Source organism: Centruroides vittatus, unplaced genomic scaffold (assembly GCF_030686945.1).
Source record: "Centruroides vittatus isolate TY-2023 unplaced genomic scaffold, ASM3068694v2 contig_299, whole genome shotgun sequence".
Lineage (NCBI taxonomy): Eukaryota > Metazoa > Arthropoda > Arachnida > Scorpiones > Buthidae > Centruroides > Centruroides vittatus.
Window position 1 is genome coordinate 2,521,155 of NW_027121909.1, and position 20,812 is coordinate 2,541,966.

Below are 20,812 nucleotides of genomic sequence, written 5' to 3' on the forward strand. Positions count from 1 at the left end.
GAGGAATAAAGAATTTTTAAAATGTGTTAGATTGGTCATTCAGTGTGATAAACTCTTACGTAAGATAACCTTTATAGCTATACAGCCGATCTTATCCGTTTTCATCAGGTGCAAGAATTAAGTCCCCTCTTTTGAGGTTAATTAGAAAATTTGTAGATGGGTCTAAAAATATGTTCGATTCCCCGCAAAAACGCAAAAAATCGCATCTAAAATAATATAGTAGAAGCCGAGTTTGTCAGAGTAATTTTTAACTCTCTCCCTCTCCCCCGCGGTGGAATTTTGAAAAATCCCTTTTAGTGTACATTTTCGTGGCGTACCAAACGGTGTACCAATTTCAACTTTCAACTCCTAACCATTTGGGCTCTGCGCTTATTATTATTATCATCAACCCATCTCGATTATATTATAAGATAATACAAAGATCTTAATGGCAATATGAGAGAGAATTAAAAACATTTCAAGGACAACGTAACCTCGAAAAAGAAAGAAGTTATTATATTTCTTCATCAATATTACACCAAATTTTAAAACTGAATCTGTTATTTTTCCGTAATTTCGAACGAATCAAATTCTTTAATTTTCTACGATTTTTAAAACGGGAAAATTCGTAGAAAAGTGAAAAATTTGATTTTCAAAATTTAGAACCGTACATCAATAGAGGAAATAAAACACAAAAACCCTTTTGGTTCTATCTGCTTCTTTTTCGTGAATTTTTGGGAAAGGATTTCCCACAGAAAAAAGCATTATTTTTTAATGCCAACTTCTGGAGATGCATAACCAAAAAAGTCACAATCACACTTAAGACGATAACAATAACTTATAATAATAATTTCACGTTATAGAAGCTGCTAGCACTAAACGAAGCATAAAAAGACCTATTTACCGAAGATATTGATAATAATAATCGATTTCTGGTTATAATAAGCGATGTCTACTATATTCATTAATTAAATTAAAATTTTTGTTATAAATAATACAGCAATTTAAAATTTTTCAAAAATTAAATTTACAATATTAAAAAAAATATTAAATTAAATTTTAAAATATATTTGTTAAATAAACATAAAAATATATTAAAAATTTTGTAATTATATTTGTAAATCCTTCATGTTTATTTAAAAAGTATTTTGAAAATTCATTTTAGCTTTAGAAGTTAAAGTTTTGAAGAGTTATTAATTTTTTGCAAATATAATTAAACCTCTACACAACGGCTACTGACGTGAACAAAAAATAGCCATTGTTTAAAGGTTATGTTATATGTATTTATGCTAATATAATATATACATATGTTCCTGCAAAAATGAACGCTGTGTGAATGCGGCCATTGTTGGAAGATGCCCATTACTGGATGTTCGACTGTGATAAATATCAATATTTTATAATATAAAATTAAAATTAATAATAATTACATTTAATTGAAACTAATAATTTAAATTTGACAATTCGATGTTTATTTTGTTTGGTAATTCACTAAGTCTATGTACTCAATGATGAGCTTTCATATTTTGAATGAGTTCTTATATGTTTTTTATTGTTTAAGTTAAAATAAAATAATTTTCTAAATTTAATTCTTAAAAACAAAAATTACTTACTGTTGATATTAAAACAAACATCAATAATATATAAGAATATTATTATTTCATACATATATACAATTTTCTTTAACAAACATTAATCTTCTGATTGTAATCCGGTCTCAGAAGATCCTGTAGGGTTTCCCTTGTCTCTATAGATGCAGTCCAAAAGGCTGAGGTTTTTGTGACTTCAAGGTAAATTCGAGTCTCAGTAAGAGATATTTGGGAGACAAAGTGCAATTGCGTGTGACGAGTTGTTTTTGTGCTACAGAGAATTTTATTATCTTATCAGACTGACTGATCTTGGTTGCAGTAATTTTGTATTTTTTAACGTATCGGTATTTAGAACAATTTTTGTTTATTTGATGGCCATAACAGTCATTTGTCTTGTGCTAAGTTTATTTTGTGTCAAACAGCCATATTTAATAATTGATGCGCAAATTGTGCAAGCATCCTTATTTTTCAGATCATATGGCTTCCATGTGGGAAAAGTATGAAAAAAAAAAAAAAAAAAATGCTTATACGAAAATTGTATATAAATAGATTTTTTAAAAAATTTTTCCACCTTGTGAGCATTAAGAGGGTCCCTTTTTGGGTTCGGGCCCACAATGGAGCGGCTGCGTGGCGATGGACGGTGCTCAACATATCCGGATGGACCACCCGAAAAATTCCTGAGGCTTTGATCCCGGGTCCCCCAGAGCGGCAATAATAACACTTTAAAGTATTTAAATGAAATGATCCAAAATTGCAGTCCTTGTCACATATTGAATGGTTGCAGACGAATAATGAAAATTAAAAGCCAGTATAATAAAATATTTCTCTTACTCTCAACAGATGGCGACACAAACATTATATTCGAAGAATGTTTCTTGTATGGTGAGGGATGAGTATATACCAAGATTTATGACAGTGAAAGTATATAAAGAATATAATTTTAATTTTAAGTTGGTGTACTGTACATCTTAAACTTTTTTATTTTTATTTTAGAAGTAATTACTTTCTTCTCGTAAACATGATGAATTAGATGCCATAAAATTATGGTAAACAGAGAAATTTGAAACAAGTTTATAAGCTACCTCTACATTAAAGAAAATTATGTAATTATGAAGTTACATGAGAATAACGTTAAGTAGTTTCTTTTTATAAATATCTTTATATATCTATATAAGAAAATACGACTGGAACCGAATATTTCTTTTAAATTAAAGAATGTTTGAGTAAAGCGTGTTTATAAATGCTTATATTTTTATTTTAAATAAAATTTATTCTGCATCAATATAAATACACTATTAATTTTTAGATCTGTCCGTGAATTTTATTTTATTTTATTTTTTAAAAAATATTCTCATAATTAGACTATCGATTTGTACATTAAACGACTATAAAATCAACTGATATTGCTATAAAAAATAATCTTACTTAACATAAAATTTTATTTTATTCATGATAGAAAAATTATTTATATTTGAGAATTAATATTTTTATTGAGAAATTTAGTCAAATATAAAAAAAAAAACAAATGATATTTATAAGAAAATTAAACTTCAATGATAGTAAATAGAGAGAAATAAGAGAGAAAATTGAATTTTTATGATCAAATTATGGAAATTATTCAAGGAAATAACCATAAAATATTAATATCTTCAATCATTAATGGAGATAATTATAGATTTTTATAAATGGCACTATTAATTAAATAGAAAACGAAAGGAAGTGAGATTTAATGTTGGAAAATGATTCTACTAAGGAAAAATTGATGAAAGTCATAATTAAACGTTAACATTTTCCGGCTTAAAATAAATTTCTTAATGTTAAAATAATATTAATTGCTTAAAGTTTTCTTAGAATTAATAGTAATGATTTTAAAAATAATTTATAGTTCTATTTATGAAAATAACAGGAAAAACAGAAAAATTTATTAAAAAAAATTATCAATAATGTGTTTAATAATAAATTAAAATTTTTCGCAGGATAATAATTTTTTTACACTTATATAAATATATATAAAAATATGTTTTCAGTTTTATTTTTTTTTTTTCGAATTTAAAATGATCCAATCAGATACGATCACGTGGAAATACTGATCAGCTATTGGATCGCTGACTCTATATATATAAGAGCGCTTCACGTTGTCAAACAATGTTTAGCTAGAGTTAGAGATGTCTGCATCTCAGGCAGACGGAAGAAGAAATGAATATCTCAACATATCAGTCAATACATTTATTCATTTTCATTTGTGGTTTAGTAAATTGTATGGTGACTAAATGGACACAATCTAAGCATAACTTGAACATATCGTGGCCTATCAAGAGGGTTGCGGAGATAGAAGGTGATATAGTGTTAGGAGGGTTAATGATGGTGCACGAGAGAGAAGATTTATTAACGTGTGGCCCCATCATGCCCCAAGGAGGAATTCAGGCGTTGGAGTGCATGCTTTACACTATCGATTGGATCAACAGTCAGAAAGATTTCCTACCTAATATCACTCTGGGAGCTTACGTGCTGGATGACTGTGATAAAGATACTTACGGTCTTGAACAAGCTGTCGATTTTATTAAAGGTAAGCTGAAAATGTTGTTTGTTTTATAATTGTTCATTTAAAAATAAGTCATAAGTGTGGCTTAAGGTGATTGGATATTATACTGTATTAATTTATTATATTAAGACGACATTGACGAATTAATTGAAAAAGACGAGATGATATATTGTTTAAAAATTCTAAATTTATGTAATTTTAATTGATAAAAATATATATAAATTTAAATATTTAGTTTGAAAAATACATCAGCAGAATAAGAAATATTTTAAGAACTAGTTATTGATTGTAAAACTTTGTTTCTCGGATAATTTTCGCATCAATTTTGTCTTTAATACGAGGTATTATTATAACGTAAATTATTATTTGAAAAATATCAAATAAATTAAAATTATAATAAGAAATATACGGATTAATTCTTAAGGAAATCATATATTAAAGACTGTTAAAATGACGAATTGTTATGAGTTTTTATAGCAATAAGCACTGAAAAATGTTTATTATTAATTTCACTTAATTAGATGATATATTAAACTTAATAATAATAATATTTAGTAAAAGTTACTTTAAGCCATTTATTTATATGGTTCTATGTATATAGAATAACTGAAAGTAACTTCTATTCAAAATTTTACTGTAGTAAGTTGTTAAGTATTTCTTATTTTCCATTATTTTAGGGACTATCTATAAATTACTTAATGCAAGCATGGATAGATAGGTATGCAGGTAATCGTTTCGATGCGTCACAAGGAGATGGGGTGTTCATTAAACGTTACGTAATGCAAAGGTCTCACTCAACCCTTGGGTAACAGAATGATTCATTTTTGTTTCTGAAATGTTGTGTAGCGAACTGTACTCTTTAAGTCAGTGCTTTATACTTTACACATGTAATTAACAAAATAATGTAACGTTCAAAAAATGTCATTATTTCCGTGCTGCGTAGCATCCCTTATGTAAAATTAAACGAGTTTATCGATGGTATGCGTTACCTAATTTTGGGAATGTGGGTATTTGCGACTGCGTTACGGAGCGTTACAAGAGTGCGAAACTGTAGTGGAAACGTATAAAAATTAGCGTTATGTAATTTATGGATATATCTTATACTTACTTAAGATTATTTTTTATTTAATATTTTTTATACTATTCTTATTTTATCGTTATTTTATTATATTACACTTCATTTATAGTTTCTTCTATTGAACACGTGATATTCTGTACATTTTATAGAATTTTTAGATTAAAAAAGAAATGGATATGCTTTGAAATTTTCATTTTAATTATATAATATATTTAAAAAAAACAATGTAAAATCATTATTTTTCCAGCTAGAAATACAAAATTAATTTTTTTTACTATTTATAATTATGTGTACTTTAGAAATGTAAAGAATTAAATTAGTAAAAATTTTCTGATAATCAAGTAAAGGCATTTTTTGCAAGATTTTAAAACTAATATTTAAAGTAAATTATAATTTATCGTTCTGTATAATTGAAATCTGCAATTATTTATTGTTAATATTACTGATTGCATTATTCAATGAAAATAAAAGAAATAAAATTAATTAAATTTTTAAAATAAGAAAATCACGCTTCAAACAAGCAGAGAAATTACATTAAAATACCGTACTATAAATTTTAAATGACTGATCGAAAATATAAATGTTAGAAGACTAATGGAGAATTAAATAAATTACGATCTTCTATCATCTAATTTTGTTTTTCCAATAAATTTTTGTATTAAGAGGTTATAGCTGAGAATTGGTTGTGAACTACACGTTCATATAGTTCAGTGGAGTTAATCGATGTAAATGCATATATTCAAGAGATAAACAATTTTGAAATTGTGCTTGTAACACGAATTTTATTATCATTATTTAATAAAATATTGAATTTTTAAATAAAGACCTTGAATAATAAATATAATTGAAAATATAATTTTATTTGTCATCTTCAATTACATTCATTCTTTATAGTCTTTATTTATTGATAAAAATTTAATATGTTGTTGAAAATGATAATAAAATTCATACAAGAAACACGATTTCAAATAGTTATACAGGGATTTCTGAATCTTTTTTTGTCTCTTGAAGATGACTTTATGAGAATATTTTGCTGTGATAGAATGAGAGTTTTTTCAAAGGGTAAAGCTAAAGAACAACAAAGCTATTCATCGTCTTTCTTTCTTTAATATTTGTATCTACATCAATTAATCCTACAATGCAAAAAATGCCAACTAAAATTGACCATATAAAAAGAATATTATGTAAAATTAAATTTTTGGTCATCGCCGCGTAAAGTGACAATATTAAATTGTTAAAAATTTAAAATATTAATTTAATTATAAAGACAAAAAAAGTAAACGAAAATCTAACATGTAACAAATTTAGTTTTGAACAAAAACTTCTATTCAATAACAATGATGAAATAATGCAGAATTTATAACTGTCTAACTATTGAATAAATGGGTTTTAATGTGGAATATATGGATAAATTTATAATAATTACCAAATCATTTAAAAAATAATCGTATTTTAATAAAATCTTTATTAATTTCAATTCAACGCGTTGACAACTATAGTTTAATGATACAAGTTCAATTGCTTAATTCAATAAGCTTCATCATACATATACAGTATAACAAAGAGATGATGACAGTTTACATGATAAATTTTCATAAATGGTTTTCATTTTTTATACATGAAATAATTAAAACAGCAATAAATAAATGTAATATAATTTAAAAATCTTCAATTTTTACGAGATAAAACTTACATGCATTTCTTTAATGGAACTGCTGTATTCAATTTGATCTTGTTCCACTTTATGTAGGAGTTAGAAAGTAAATAAAACCAGAGAGTATAAGTGATGTAAACATCATTAATGACTTCTGAATTACTAAAAGGATCATTAGTGACTTATTTTGGTTTGTAAATTTTGTTTTTGTTCATTGCTTGTAATTTTCTTAAATATTTTTGCAGCTATTTTGGTTCAGTTTTTTTGCAAATGCTTGACTTTAGTTATTTCTCTATTTTTTAGAATTTATCTGTGTTTCTAAATTCTTTTATATAATCATTATACGTTTTTTTCCCTAATGTATAAATTTCTTATTATTATGTGCTGTAGAAAAGATTAGAATTGAAATTCCTTAGCTTTTTCCATGATTTAGCCTATTAGAAAAGTGTATTACGCTAAATAAAAATTTGATGTAGATGTATCAAAAGTACCTTTTGAGTTATCAATGATTTTAATTCTGAAATTCAAAATTAAAATTTTCTGCGTAGTTAAAAAAGTATGGATCTGTCGAATTAATCTCATCCATAAATTCCTTTTCTACATCAATCTTGGACATTCTAGTATAGGATAAATATGGAAACATTGCGAAAAAAATTCTAGGATTGTTTTGAAATATTTAAGTTACAAATAATTTACTCAACGTACTTAGTAACTAAATTTATTCTATATTTAATTACCAAAGAATATTTCTAATAGTCTAAATTATTATTATTACTTTAATGAAAGGCTACCAAAGACTAACTGATGTAATTTTAAAGGTGGTTATAAAGAAATGATTGTTTTTTTTCCAAAAATTTTAGTATCTGAACTAAAAGAAAGGTGTGACAATTATATGGATTGCAATTAATATTACTTGGATTAATGAAATATAATTGAAATATTTGCACCAATTTTGTGTTTCTTCGAGAGTAAATGCAGTTATTTAAGAATTTTAAATGATTAAATAACTACAGTGGTACCTCGTATAACGTACGCCTCGAATAACGGACGCTGCGAACAACGGACTTTCGGTTTGGCCGTTACGTGACTCGAGCAACGGACTGGTTGCGAACGACGGACTTTCCGGCATAATTGGCGACTGCTCCATGGGCAGCGCCGGATTAAGCCTCTAGCGGACCCTAGACAAAATTTAAATTGAGGCCCCATTTAAATAAGTTGCATCTAAACAAATCTTATATAATGTGACATTAGCGTAGCTAGCATGGGTGACACCCGGTGCAGATATCGTGGTGTCACCCATAACTTTTTAACTCTTTTATAAAACACTATTGAATTGTAATATCTTCGCACTCGAGCAACTTGAACGCTATATCGAATATGCGATGTCGCGACGTATGATTTATTTTCTAAATCTACACTTATAACTATCCATACATCAGTACTACCACGAGACGCGGCCCTAGGAATATTTGTAGGTGACGCGAGAGATCTCGTGGCGTACATTACTTCTGACGCGCGGGTGGCTGTTGACCTTTTTTTTTTAGGTAATGGCTAGTCGGGCGGAGCTTAGTAAGAATTGTTAAATACGGCATTTTCTGTCCTATCGAATTTCGATTCAAGTTTCTAAATCGAAACAGAGAAATCTTCTGCACTGAAGCCGGGCCCCTCCGGATTACGGGCCCTAGACATTTGCCTACTTTGCCTATTCGATAATCCGGCCCTGTCCATGGGTGTGTTCTTTAATAGCGGTCGCTCTGCGTCTCCGCTACTACGGGAGTGCGCTGCTGTTTGTAGGCATTTAGGAACCACGATGAAAGAAAGATGGTAGCGCCCGCACTATCGATAGTATCGTGATGGAGGAATCTATAATTCTAAACTATGAGCTTTAAAAGGCAAAAGAAGGGCCCCAATTTAACCATAAAATGGATTATTTGTTGAAAGAGCATTCGAAATAGCATCGAAAAATAATTCGTACAGACACTTACATCACCGCGTGCGCTAACTTGCGCTTTCACAATTTCTAAATTCTCATTCATAAAACCACATAATGGACCCGGAAACGAAACTATCTGAGCCATGGAGGACGCCCTGTTGCTTTTCTCCGTAAACTACTGCTACAAGCGGCCGTTTTTACCGTTCGACGGCGTGCACTCCCACCGGAATTTAGGAACGCGTTCCGCAGGAATTTTTAAACGGATGTCGCTCGCGCAGAGTTACGCAGAGGAATAAAAGAACGCACGCCATGTTCATATTTTTATGATACAGTACGGTTATTTTATGCTGCGGAACGAATTAGATGTTTTAACATGTATTTCTATGGGAAAATGCGTTTCGTATAACGGACGTTTCACTTAACGGACGTGCACCTGGAACGGATTAAGTACGTTATTCGAGTTACCACTGTATGTGAAAATTAGATAATTATAAAAATTATCTCTTTTACATAAATTAATTCTTAAGACGTAAGTGTAAAGAAATTAAGAATTAATTTGTGCACATTTTTAAAGTTGTAGAGATTTGTAACAAATTTACGAATTTGATTTCCAAACTTCAGAACCGTGCCTGAATAGAAGAATTAGATCGTATTCTAAAGCAAGAAACTGTTTGGATCTATCCTCTTCCTTTTTCGAGAATTTTTGGAATTGGATTTTACTGTAGAAAAAGCATTAAATTTTAACGTCAACTGCTGGGATCGCTTGCGTAACCAAAGAGGTTACAATCAGTGTAAATCAGAAAGGTATCGCGAATGAATAGATTTTTCGCTTTCTTTTAATCATGAATTGATATAAAAAACTAATCTAATCTTACACTTAAGTTTTAACTTAATTATCAAAATGAATCGAGCAACATAAATCAATTTAATAATACAGTAAACCCAAAATAGAATTCTTTAAATAAATAATTGTAAATTGGTGAGCGGGGTTAAGATATAATCAATTTGTTTGCTTAAAATTTACAATAAAATACAAACCTCTGAACAACGGCCGCTAAAATATGGCCGTTGTTAGGTGTGATCAATAGTTTAGAGGTTATTTTGCATACAACTTTGTTCAACGTTCCTGAAAACCTGGCAGCCATTTAGAGGTGACCTTTATTGGAGATCCTACTGTATGTTTCATCCTAGAATATTTATTTTCATTGAAATTTTTCTCTGTTGATTGATGGTAAGAGAATCATATCGCTTCGCTTCGTATAAAATTATAAAAATATACTTTTCTTTTTATTGCTATAATTAATTTAAAAACATTAATATTTGTTTTGAAATATTCCATATTTATACATTAAAAATTTAAAATTTGAAATTAATCTTGACCACGATAAAATAGCTGAAAACAATTTGATGCATGATCTAAATTACTCCTAAAGATCAAGCTTTTATCAATAAAAAGCATCATTAACATAGTTTATCAGTCACTATTATCTTTATTATATAAGATATTTTAAATTGAATATCAGGAAGACTTGCATCATCTATTCAAATTTATAATTAATGATACGTAAAGAAATTATAAATTCACAGTATATTATGATTACATTTCTTATTTTAAGAATATCAAACTTCATGTCACAATTATTTAAGTTTTGAAAGAAATTCTAGATAATAACACAATCTAACATCTGAAAAAATGATGATTTGACTTTAGCCAGATTCAACAAAAGAAAATTATTGTCTAAATTAATGACATAGCTGAAGAATGTGCTTCATAACTTCATAAAATATATACAGTCAAACCTGTTTTTATGTGGGGGATAGGGACCGCATAAAAGAAAATGCATAAAAAAAATCGCGCGAAACTTCACGAGTGGCTATAAAAAATAGTTTTCGCAACACAATTAAAAAAATATTTTTTTTATGCGGTCAATAGGGACCGCATAAAAAAAGTCTCACGGAGAAAATAACTCGAAACCGTACGAAATAACTAGGAATTGCTTTTTTAACTCCTTGGGCCTTTTTCTGCAACACCTAATGGGGAAAAAATCCTCTAAGAATTTTAATTTTTATATTAATTAATTATTTCCACTTAAATACGAATCTAACATTAAAAAGTCAAAAATAATCCTTAAATAATGATTTTATTTGATAAATATAGCTGCAGGAAGTGTTATTTCATTTAACAAGGCATGAAATTTCACACCTGCAGTCTAAAGCTGGAGGGAGCTACTGCATCTGTTCAAATATAACATAATATTTATGGTTTTTATGCTATTAAAATAAGAGGGAACCGAAATAAACGTATGAAAAAAAATTTTACTGAATAAAAAATGAAAAAACCTGCTGATGTCATAGAAAACAACCAATAGAGTTTTTAAAAATTTTACAGGAGTCAATTATGTTCCAATTGGATTGAAATTTTCATATACCGCACAAAAAAAATCGCACAAATAAAAATCGCACAGAAAAAGACCGCACAAAAACAGGTTTGACTATATTAAAAAATTCGCTTCAGTTGAAGAAGTAAGATTATTAGTTTATTAATCAAATAGAAAAAAAAAACTACGAGGGCTATTTTTTAAATAAGGTCCGTTTGTGAATGAAAATGAGAATAATGCGCAATCACGGCAGTATGCATGCGCTTCTGCTCCGAGCAAGCTTGGCGCGCGTTTTGACGCCATTTGCAGCCATATCGTCTGTCTGTATGCTGAGCTGTAGAAGTTTAAACTGTTTAAGAAAATTGAGTCTCCCGCCGACTGTGAGATACGATCTGTTATTCGATTCTTGAATGCAAGAAACTTGGCAGCAGCGGAAATTCACCGTCAGATTTGTGAAGTTTACGGTGATAATGCTATGAGTGACAGTAAAGTTCGAAAATGGGTAAGAATGTTCGACGATGGGCGAGTTAATGTGCACGATGAGCCACGCCCTGGCCGACCTTCTCTAATTTCTGAAGATTTGATTCGTGATGTGGATAACAAAATTCGAGAGGACCGACGATTCACGATTTCAACGTTATCAATTGAGTTTCCACAGATTTCAAGATCAGTTTTGTATACCATTGTTTCGGAGAAACTAAATTATCGAAAATTGTTTTCTCGGTGCGTTCCAAGACTGCTTTCTGACGATCACAAAACAAAAAGATTAAACAGTGCTTTATCGTTTTGACTCGATACGATCATCCACATAGTCCAGACCTTGCACCCAGTGATTTTTACTTGTTTCGATACTTAAAGGAGTTCCTTGGTGGTCAACATTTCAACGACGAAGAAGAAGTGAAAACTGCAGTCGTGGATTGGGCTTCTTGACAGGCGGCAGATTTCTTTAAAGTCGGAATTCAAAAATTGTTGAGCGGTATGACAAATGTTTAAACAAAATGGAAATTATGTAGAAAAGTAGATAAAAGTATGTAGACTATGGAAAAAAATATATTTTAACGATATTTACAGTATTTTTCTTCTTATTAAAAAACGGACGTTATTTAAAAAAAATAGCCTTCGTATTTTTAAGTCTGAAAAAAGTTGAAAGAAATTGGTAGTAAGTAACCATTTGTATGAAATAATGAAGTATCTTAAATAAAAGTATTTCACTTTCAGAATTAGTTAATTTTTTGAGTATTTCATTGGGCGAACAAATTTAATTATGACATTATTTTAATTTTGTCAAGTTAATCTTTATTCTATTAATTGGAAGATTAATAAATTTCAATAAAGGTAATTATTAGTTATTCTTAAGTATTTAATAAATAAATGGGTTTCATTAAATTGTGAGTTGACGAAGATTCAATAGACAAACAGGAAAATTAAATAATCTGGTAGAATAATTGATATTATCAGAAATACTGACCAAATCCCGTTTATTAACTTAAAAAGTTTTAAAATAGTCTTTACGTTAATCTTTTGTTTAACTCTTATAATTTAATGTAACTTCAGCACACAGGTTTATACGAATTTATATCGATTTTCAGTCAACAATTTGTTTTAAGAGTCTTACCATTATTTCCCAATAGAAAGAAACGTGAAAAAGAATGAAATCCTTTATAGACTAAAGGAAAAATAGTCTATCGTGTTTTTCTACTAATGTTTTTTGAATTTCTTAATTCTAGAAACTTTTCTTTTATATCAGATAAGAAATTTAATGAATCGATATGTTACTGTTTGATTATGTTTCTTTCATAATAACATAAAAAAATAAGAATGAAAATTAGAATAAAAACAATATTAAATACTATAGTAGTAATTGTAGTTATACAATGCGACAATGTTGAAATTAGAAAAAGATTTCTTTATAATTTTTTTATTGTTTATCACAGTTCAATTATTCCATTAATATTGGAATTTACACGAATATCATACAAAACCTGAAATTTTGATTACTTAACTTACATATTGTTATTACAACTTACAATTAACTTACAATAAACTACGTAAAAATTGAATGTTTTATTTTCATATTCATTATATTTAATTTGCTTCAAGGAATTCTATAAAATATAATTTAACAAACTGTATAAAATCACAATGACGTTATATGATAGGAAAAACAAAGTAAACAGTTAAAAATTATTTTAAGCATAACGAGCAATTATTTTGTGACAACGTCACAAAGCCTGGTTGCAATTTTTAAGCATATTTTAAATAATTTTTTAATTTAAAATATATGCTTCTCACCCCAAATAAGTAGTGTCTTGTCTCTGTACAGGTACTGTACATACATCATGCTTTAAAGTTAGTAATCGAGTAGTGCCGGTCATCTATCCTTTCAGTAAAAATCTTTGAATTGAAATAACATGGCTTTCGGTTTGCATCGAAAGTTATTATACAATTAATCGGGACCTTCTACCCCTAAGCTTTTCTTACTTGATTTGTCTTTTATCTACCTAACATACTTTACGAGATTAAGGAAAGAGAGTGGAAATTTATAGGTCTACAATTTTTTCAAATTGAAGCTCAATAAATTATATTAAGATATTTTAAAAGAACACAGAATATTTTATAAGTTAGAAAAATTACTTAAAAGGGTAAGATTGATTGAATAAGGCAACACAACCATAGGTGGCGATGTGCCTTTCGAGATGACTTTCTATAGAAAACTAGCCCTATTTAGGCTCAAAAACATGAAGAAAACTCGAAAAAATGCAGCTAGCTCGTTGGTAGTAACTACCAGACGTCTGTAGTTTTATCTATTTGGCCACTGGTGAAAACTACTTAAAAGAAATATCTATTTACAAAATTTTGATTTTATAACATTTACTTTAAACATTATTTTATTTAAACCCACGAAAACAATTTATAATCTCTTAACGAGAATTTATTTTATTTTTCCTATCTAGACATAACATCATATATTTTAAAATATAGGCTATATAATTTAATATACTGATAAGATCCATATTCTGAAGTTTATCTTGCATAGTATTTCAAATCGATAGAAGTATTAGAATGGTGAGGAATAGATTAAAATTTACAGTTTTAATTAAGAAAGTCTGATAATCCCATTAGACCAATTACTTGTTACTTTTGCAAAAATAAAATTCAGATTTGCTTACAGAAATGTTCATTTTTATGACCTTCACTGATGCAATTACACTTTGAAATTAATTAACTTAACTTTCTCATTTCCGAAAATAACGCTTTTTATTTACTTCTGTTAAAGAAAGAAGCGCAGTTAATGTGATTTAAATAAAATAGATAGTAAACAAGTAATTTAATTTTCAATTACAAGTACTGTTCTTCTAAAACAAAGAATTTCACCGTAAATATTTTAATTGAATTTAAAGAATTAAATAGCTATTATAGAAAACGTTAGCACTCCAAACAATTAGTATCGGTTATTACACAATACGAATTCTTTCATGCAATTAAATATTTAAATATTAAAATTATTTTTCAATTTTCAGCTGTAAATTTAAAAGTTTTAGTTAAAACGATTTAGTTAACTTTCTAATAATTTCGAGTATAAAAGTTAAAAGTAACTTGAAATCGTTGTTCGATTATATATGAACATTAGCAGTATGCCTGGCGTTAACCAAGTGAGATGTAATAAGGAGAAACATACAAACATTAAAATGTAAACCATATTAAAAGTTTGGTTATTTTAGCTTACCATTGTTACATTTATCACCTATTGTCAAGGGGATGAAATAACGGTAAAAGTGGGGTGTGGAGGTCTTATGATAGTCTACATTTACCACGAAGTTTCTAGAGACTAAGTGAAAAATTTGGTGCAGATCGGTCAAAGCGTTTACGAGTATGTAGAGAATAGACATTCTATTTTATATATGCAGATTACGTTAACTGTTATGAATTCCATATTGCTTCAGTAATTTTTTGAATTTATATTTGTGTAATATTTCAGTAGCGATTACTAAATTCACTCTAATTAAATCCTATTTGCATTAATTCATTAAAGAATGCGATATACGAGTAATACACCACAATACCCATAACATATTATTTTTGTTTAGAATGTAATAAATTATCAGAACAATCATTGCCGATTTTTCCAAATAATTAATTTTTGTTCTGATAATGATTCTGCTTAACCGTAGAGAGTTTGCGTGTTCAAGAAGGTGATGTATTTGTTTGAAAGAGGAAAACTGCAGTGAGTGATTTCGTAATTGTGTTGTCATCGTTTTATTTCATTCTAGATTTTTTTCGAGGACTTTGCAACTAGTAATATTTATTATTTGTTTTCCTTCAATTGTGGTGTAAATGGCAGCTTGGGATATTTTTTCCATTTTATTTTCTCTTTCTAATTTTCTATTCATTAATGTGTTGGCAGGGAGAAAAACAATTGAAAGTTATAACAACTGGAGAAAATAAAGTATTTTCTTGATGTGTTACGACTTTTTGCAATAAGAAATTAGTTATAAAATAATAAATATATAAATACAATAGGGTAAAATGTTTTATTTTTAAATAGTAAAAATTACAGTATCATTTTATTATCAAAACTATAAAAAAAAGTTTAACTGAAATATATTTATAAACCAAAATATGTATATTTTTTATTTCTCAAGATTTGTTATTAGTTTATGATGCAGTTTGGATAAATTTTTTGAACTTAATCAGTTATTAAAATATTATTTGAGAACGGAATACGAAACATGTGATTCAGAATTAGTCATTCTTTAAGCATTTTATAATTTATGAACATATTAAAATCTTAATATTAAATACGTTAATCACGCATAGTCTTTAACAAGTTCACGCTACTTAATCAATATATTCATCTTGTTTATAAATAAAATGACATGGAATAATACTTGTTTTTTTACTTACTTACTTAATAAGTAGCAAACTTACATAACTACCTGCAAGCATAATTAAGTTCTCATCGACACACTATGCATAAAGATTTTATAATTTTACGTTAAATGTATAGTTTAAAAAACCATGTACAAGTAAATATATAAAACTAAATTTATTACAAAATAAAACTATTCGTTTTTCTATGTAACAAAATGTTAGTATAAAAATTAAATAATGATAAAATAATTTTCAATAGAGAAAATGTATCTAATATAATTATAAGATCGATATTTAACGATGATTGAATTATTTTACAGTTTACAAAGTTGAATTATTGCTTACATTTATTGTAGGATTATAGTAATTGAAGAGAGTATTAGATAATGCAACAGGTAATTTGTTAAGAGAGCAGGAGCCGTATTCTGGTCTCTCGTCTCTCACAAGCCGGTCGCTGATTGGCTAATCATTTGGATTAGCCAATCAGCGACCGGCTTGTGAGAGACGAGAGACCAGAGACGGTGACCAGAATACGGCCCCGTATTCTGGTCACCGTATTCTGGTCAGGTGCTCCCGTACATTGAGATACTTTGAGCACGTGGCCCTCCTGTCTTTGGGTTGTCCTTTTCTTAATTTCAAAGAGAGCTCTATGGTTTTATTTTGTTTTTTTAAAATTAGTTACTCATTTTTATCACAGAAAACTTTTTATCGATGACAAAATTAAAATAAACATACAGTACAGTGGGTGATCGGTTACGAACATAATCCGTTCCAAGACTTTGTTCACTATCCGAATTGTTCGTTAACCGATTATCGATTTACCTTAGGTTTTTATGGGAATTTGATTAGTTCGTTCTGGAGACACCAAAAAATAAAAAATATAAATAAACGTAGTATGAAAGTATATATATAACAGTAAAAATACGTATATACACAGTCTTGCATTTTTATTAGTCATGTTTTTTCCGTTTGTGGGGGTTAAAGAATCTGTCCAGTGTCGATTGCTTTTCTCTCTTCAGGAATTTCCAGAAGTAATTAATAGCATTGTAATTGTAGAGATCCCTAAGCCTATTAACCTAAACATGGTTTTCATGCCATTCTAAGACCAAGTTCAAGTTCTTTATTGCCGTACAAAGGTACAAGCCCGGTAACGCGTAAGCACAACCGGTGATCATTCTAAGACCGTTGTTCTGACATCTTCACACTTCTTCAGAAGATCTTTAATAGCAGATATCGGCATTAATCTTTTTCAAAAGAAAACATATCTCGCCGAGTTTCTTGGTGTTCTTATTCAAGAGTTCTTGGCGTTCTTCTGTTGTCAGATCCGTTTAAGGTTCCATTATGATCTCTTCAATGTTCTTTATCTCTCAGATATGAGTTTGTCACTCCTTAAGCTGCTTGAGTCTTCTTGATAATACAGTATCTTTCTTAGATAAGATTGAACTGCAGCCTACTGTAGACCTGTTCAAGCCATACTGCAACATCAGACGTCTACCCCTCTACCTTTGCTATTATACTCTTATCTTTCGAAAATAAAAACCGACGTAAAAGTTAACGAGTGCCCGCCCGACAGTCTTGCGAATACTATAAAAGAATTGTTTCTGTCAGAAAAATAAAAGGCTGGAATTACAAGGAAGTATTTCAAAGTTCGAGGAATACTATCTGATCAGTATATATCGGATTGAGCGTCAATGTCGATGTCTCTCGCGCTCCGAAAAGTTTCGAATTGTTGCCTGAAGACGAGGGAAGACCAATCGGTATTCATTATTTTACGTCGCTTCTTCTTGTGTTTGTTCTGTGAGGTGTTCGTTGTCCGAACATAAAAATCTTTCGCGAAAGTGTTCGTTAACCGATCACCCACTGTATTTGTTATTAATCGAAAATTTGTTTTATTGGGTGATGATTGTTCGATCGAGTGCCGAGGTACCACTGTCTTTGATTAACGGGATTTTGATATACGTATTAGCGTCCACGGATTAATTAACTGCGTCAATCAAAAAATACCTGTATAAATATATATACTGTATATGTATACGGTATCTTTTTGTGTAATATACCTGTACGTATGATGCTCTTTTTTATAGTTTGGGCTCGCCACTTTTTATAGTCTACGGGCGCCGCTCTAAAGAAGAGTATCTCCCGGTAGAACTTTATGGGAAACTGTCTCTTATTTTGGTATTTGACACGTCCAACTCTCGAAAAACTCCAACGCTAGTAAGTCGCATATCCGCGACCAACTATCAGCGTTCAATGTTTTTATCTACTGCGACCATTGATTGGTCAAATTTATCATGGAAAGTGAGAAAAATGTATACATTAGAAATTTTGCTTTATATAAAATGTAGATAATCTCAAAGCTTAAAAAAATTCTGTTTATTTTCTTGTATTTAATTATGAAGTTAAGAACATTAAAATTTTTAAAGTAATTCTCAATTTGCTTTATTTTTATTATTTTTATTATTTTATATATTATTTTATTATATTATTTTAAAAAATTATCGGGAGAAAATATAAATGTATATTATAGCTTTGATATTTATATCGTTTACACACAACACAACTCTTATGTCGTGTAAGACTTTGACATTGTGAGTTGAAACGGATGAAAATAATACATTAAAGAAATTATCACAAGAAATAATTTATATATATTACAATTAATTACATTTTATTTGTAATTATAATTTATAATGCTTCTGGTAAGCCAACATTCTGTTAACTTTGTTCATATACAGTAATTAAAACCAATTTCAAATTTCAATTGGAATTATAAAATATACAGTACAGTATTTAAATATCTACTGAAATATTAATCTTAATTTTGTTTTGATCATTAAATCAAACGATAATTTTACTTTCAATTTAATATCAACAAGTTATAAATTAGAAAAATGATAGGCCTGTAATCTGTTTTTTGTATATAAATAGAACAGTCAAAAATATACTTTTTTGGACTCGAATTTAAATTAAAGTTTAATTTAAAGAGGTATTTAACACAAGTATTGATATTATATATGAATAAGTCTACGTTTTCTAAGTAGATTATATTCTAAACAAAAATGGAAAAATAAATCTCAGAGAATTTTTGGCAAAAATACAAACTCCATTACTTCGAAAACTTTATAAGAGAATCGCTAGCTATCGAATTACTTCTAAATTTTCTAAACAGTTCTAGATTGGACATCGATATTTCTTTCAGAGAGAAAATACTTTAGAATTTCTACTTTGGAAATTCTCTAGTCTTAGAAATATTTTCGACGCTATCATTTGATATCTACTCGGAAGTTATAAAAGTGGTATTGATCTGAAATGTTTTGATTTTGTGGATCATATTTGACGTAGGAACACGTTAGATGTTTACTGCTCACAAACATTTACGGCAGAAAAACACATTCCCGTTTTTTATCCTAAACAGCGATACATTAGACAATTGAATGAAGCGCATCTTTACATCGCTAATTGACTTTTGATTGTCGGGCTTACCATTCATTCCATATTTAATACCGAGAGCTTTTCATACCGAATACTTCATCGTCGAATCCTTACATTTTGTTTAGTTTTATCGTATAATTCGGGATGTTTTCTTACATATTGTGTAAATATTTCAAATTCGGATTAACTACGTCGCGTTCTCTTTTCTGCCATATTATATTAATAATATGACGTGCTCAAGCGATCCGTGCCGCGCGCATAAACAGAAAAGTTGGATCAGCGTTGAACTCTATTTTCAGTCCTCTTTCGGTTGTAAATAATCTGCTTTCTCCTCTGTCGTAAAATGTATTTTTCTGCTCAGAAAACGCTTAGTGTGTCAGGAAATCTTTACGTTTCAAATTGGAATTACATCGTGAAGAAAGAAAGAAATTTACTCGGAGAACAAAATTGTATTTTATTTATAGTATGATCGGAAAACTCAGTTATTAGAATTAACGACTTTTACTTACTAAAATCATATTTTTAGAATATTTCAGTAATAATAGGCGTTAAAATAGGAAAATTCGATAGACACAACAGGACGTTCTGTCTATCGAATAAAAGATATTATATAGTATTGTTATTCTTATATGTTGATGTTATATATTTAGACAGTTTCAATACTTTAATCATCTGTACTACTATTACCATGTGTAATTTGAGAATTATTATGCACGTATTATATAATTTGAAAGGCAAGACCCTGGAGAATGATTATAGGATCTCTTCCTATAATCATTCTCCAGGGTCTTGCCTTTCAAATTATATAATACGTGCATAATAATTCTCAAATTACACGTGGGAAGTCTTCTTCAAGTGCTCTCCGCTCGTGAAGAAGACTTCCCAGCCTCATAGCCTTTTTCTGATGTGACGCTCTTAATTAATTACATTTATTTTACTTCTTTCATACTCAAAATTAAAACATTGATTTTTAAATAAAAATATTTTACAATTAAAAGTTTATTATACAAACTTTCATTTCCGCCCAAGCTTTTATAGACAGTCCAATAGCATCATCTTTCGCTTCCTCGAGGTCCTATAGCATCATCTTTCGCTCTCTTTCGTTTGCTCTGTCGATAGGTGTCTGACTCATTATTTTACCATAAACATTTTACTAATTTTATTTACACCATTACATCTTATAGCATATCTTTCAATATTAAGAAATGAGTAATATCAATCTACTTGACAAGAACTGTGTCAAATTAGTAGCGAAGCACGTTGATAATACTGTAATTGAAAATAATTGGAAGTACAGAAAGGTTGAATGTAAGACTTTAATGTGATCAGATATCAAAATAATACGCCTTTACAAT

General features: G+C 28.9%; 1 protein-coding gene across 1 annotated transcript in view; it reads left to right on the plus strand.

The window, feature by feature from the left end:
* Positions 1 to 3,728: 3,728 nt before the first annotated feature.
* Positions 3,729 to 20,812, plus strand: part of LOC136972639 (metabotropic glutamate receptor 6-like) — a 99,391-nt gene continuing 82,307 nt past the window's right edge. The window contains exon 1 of the mRNA XM_067267236.1: positions 3,729 to 4,134. Within this exon, the coding sequence (XP_067123337.1) occupies positions 3,765 to 4,134 (370 nt within the window). The 5' untranslated portion in view covers positions 3,729 to 3,764. The remainder of the gene's footprint in view (positions 4,135 to 20,812) is intronic.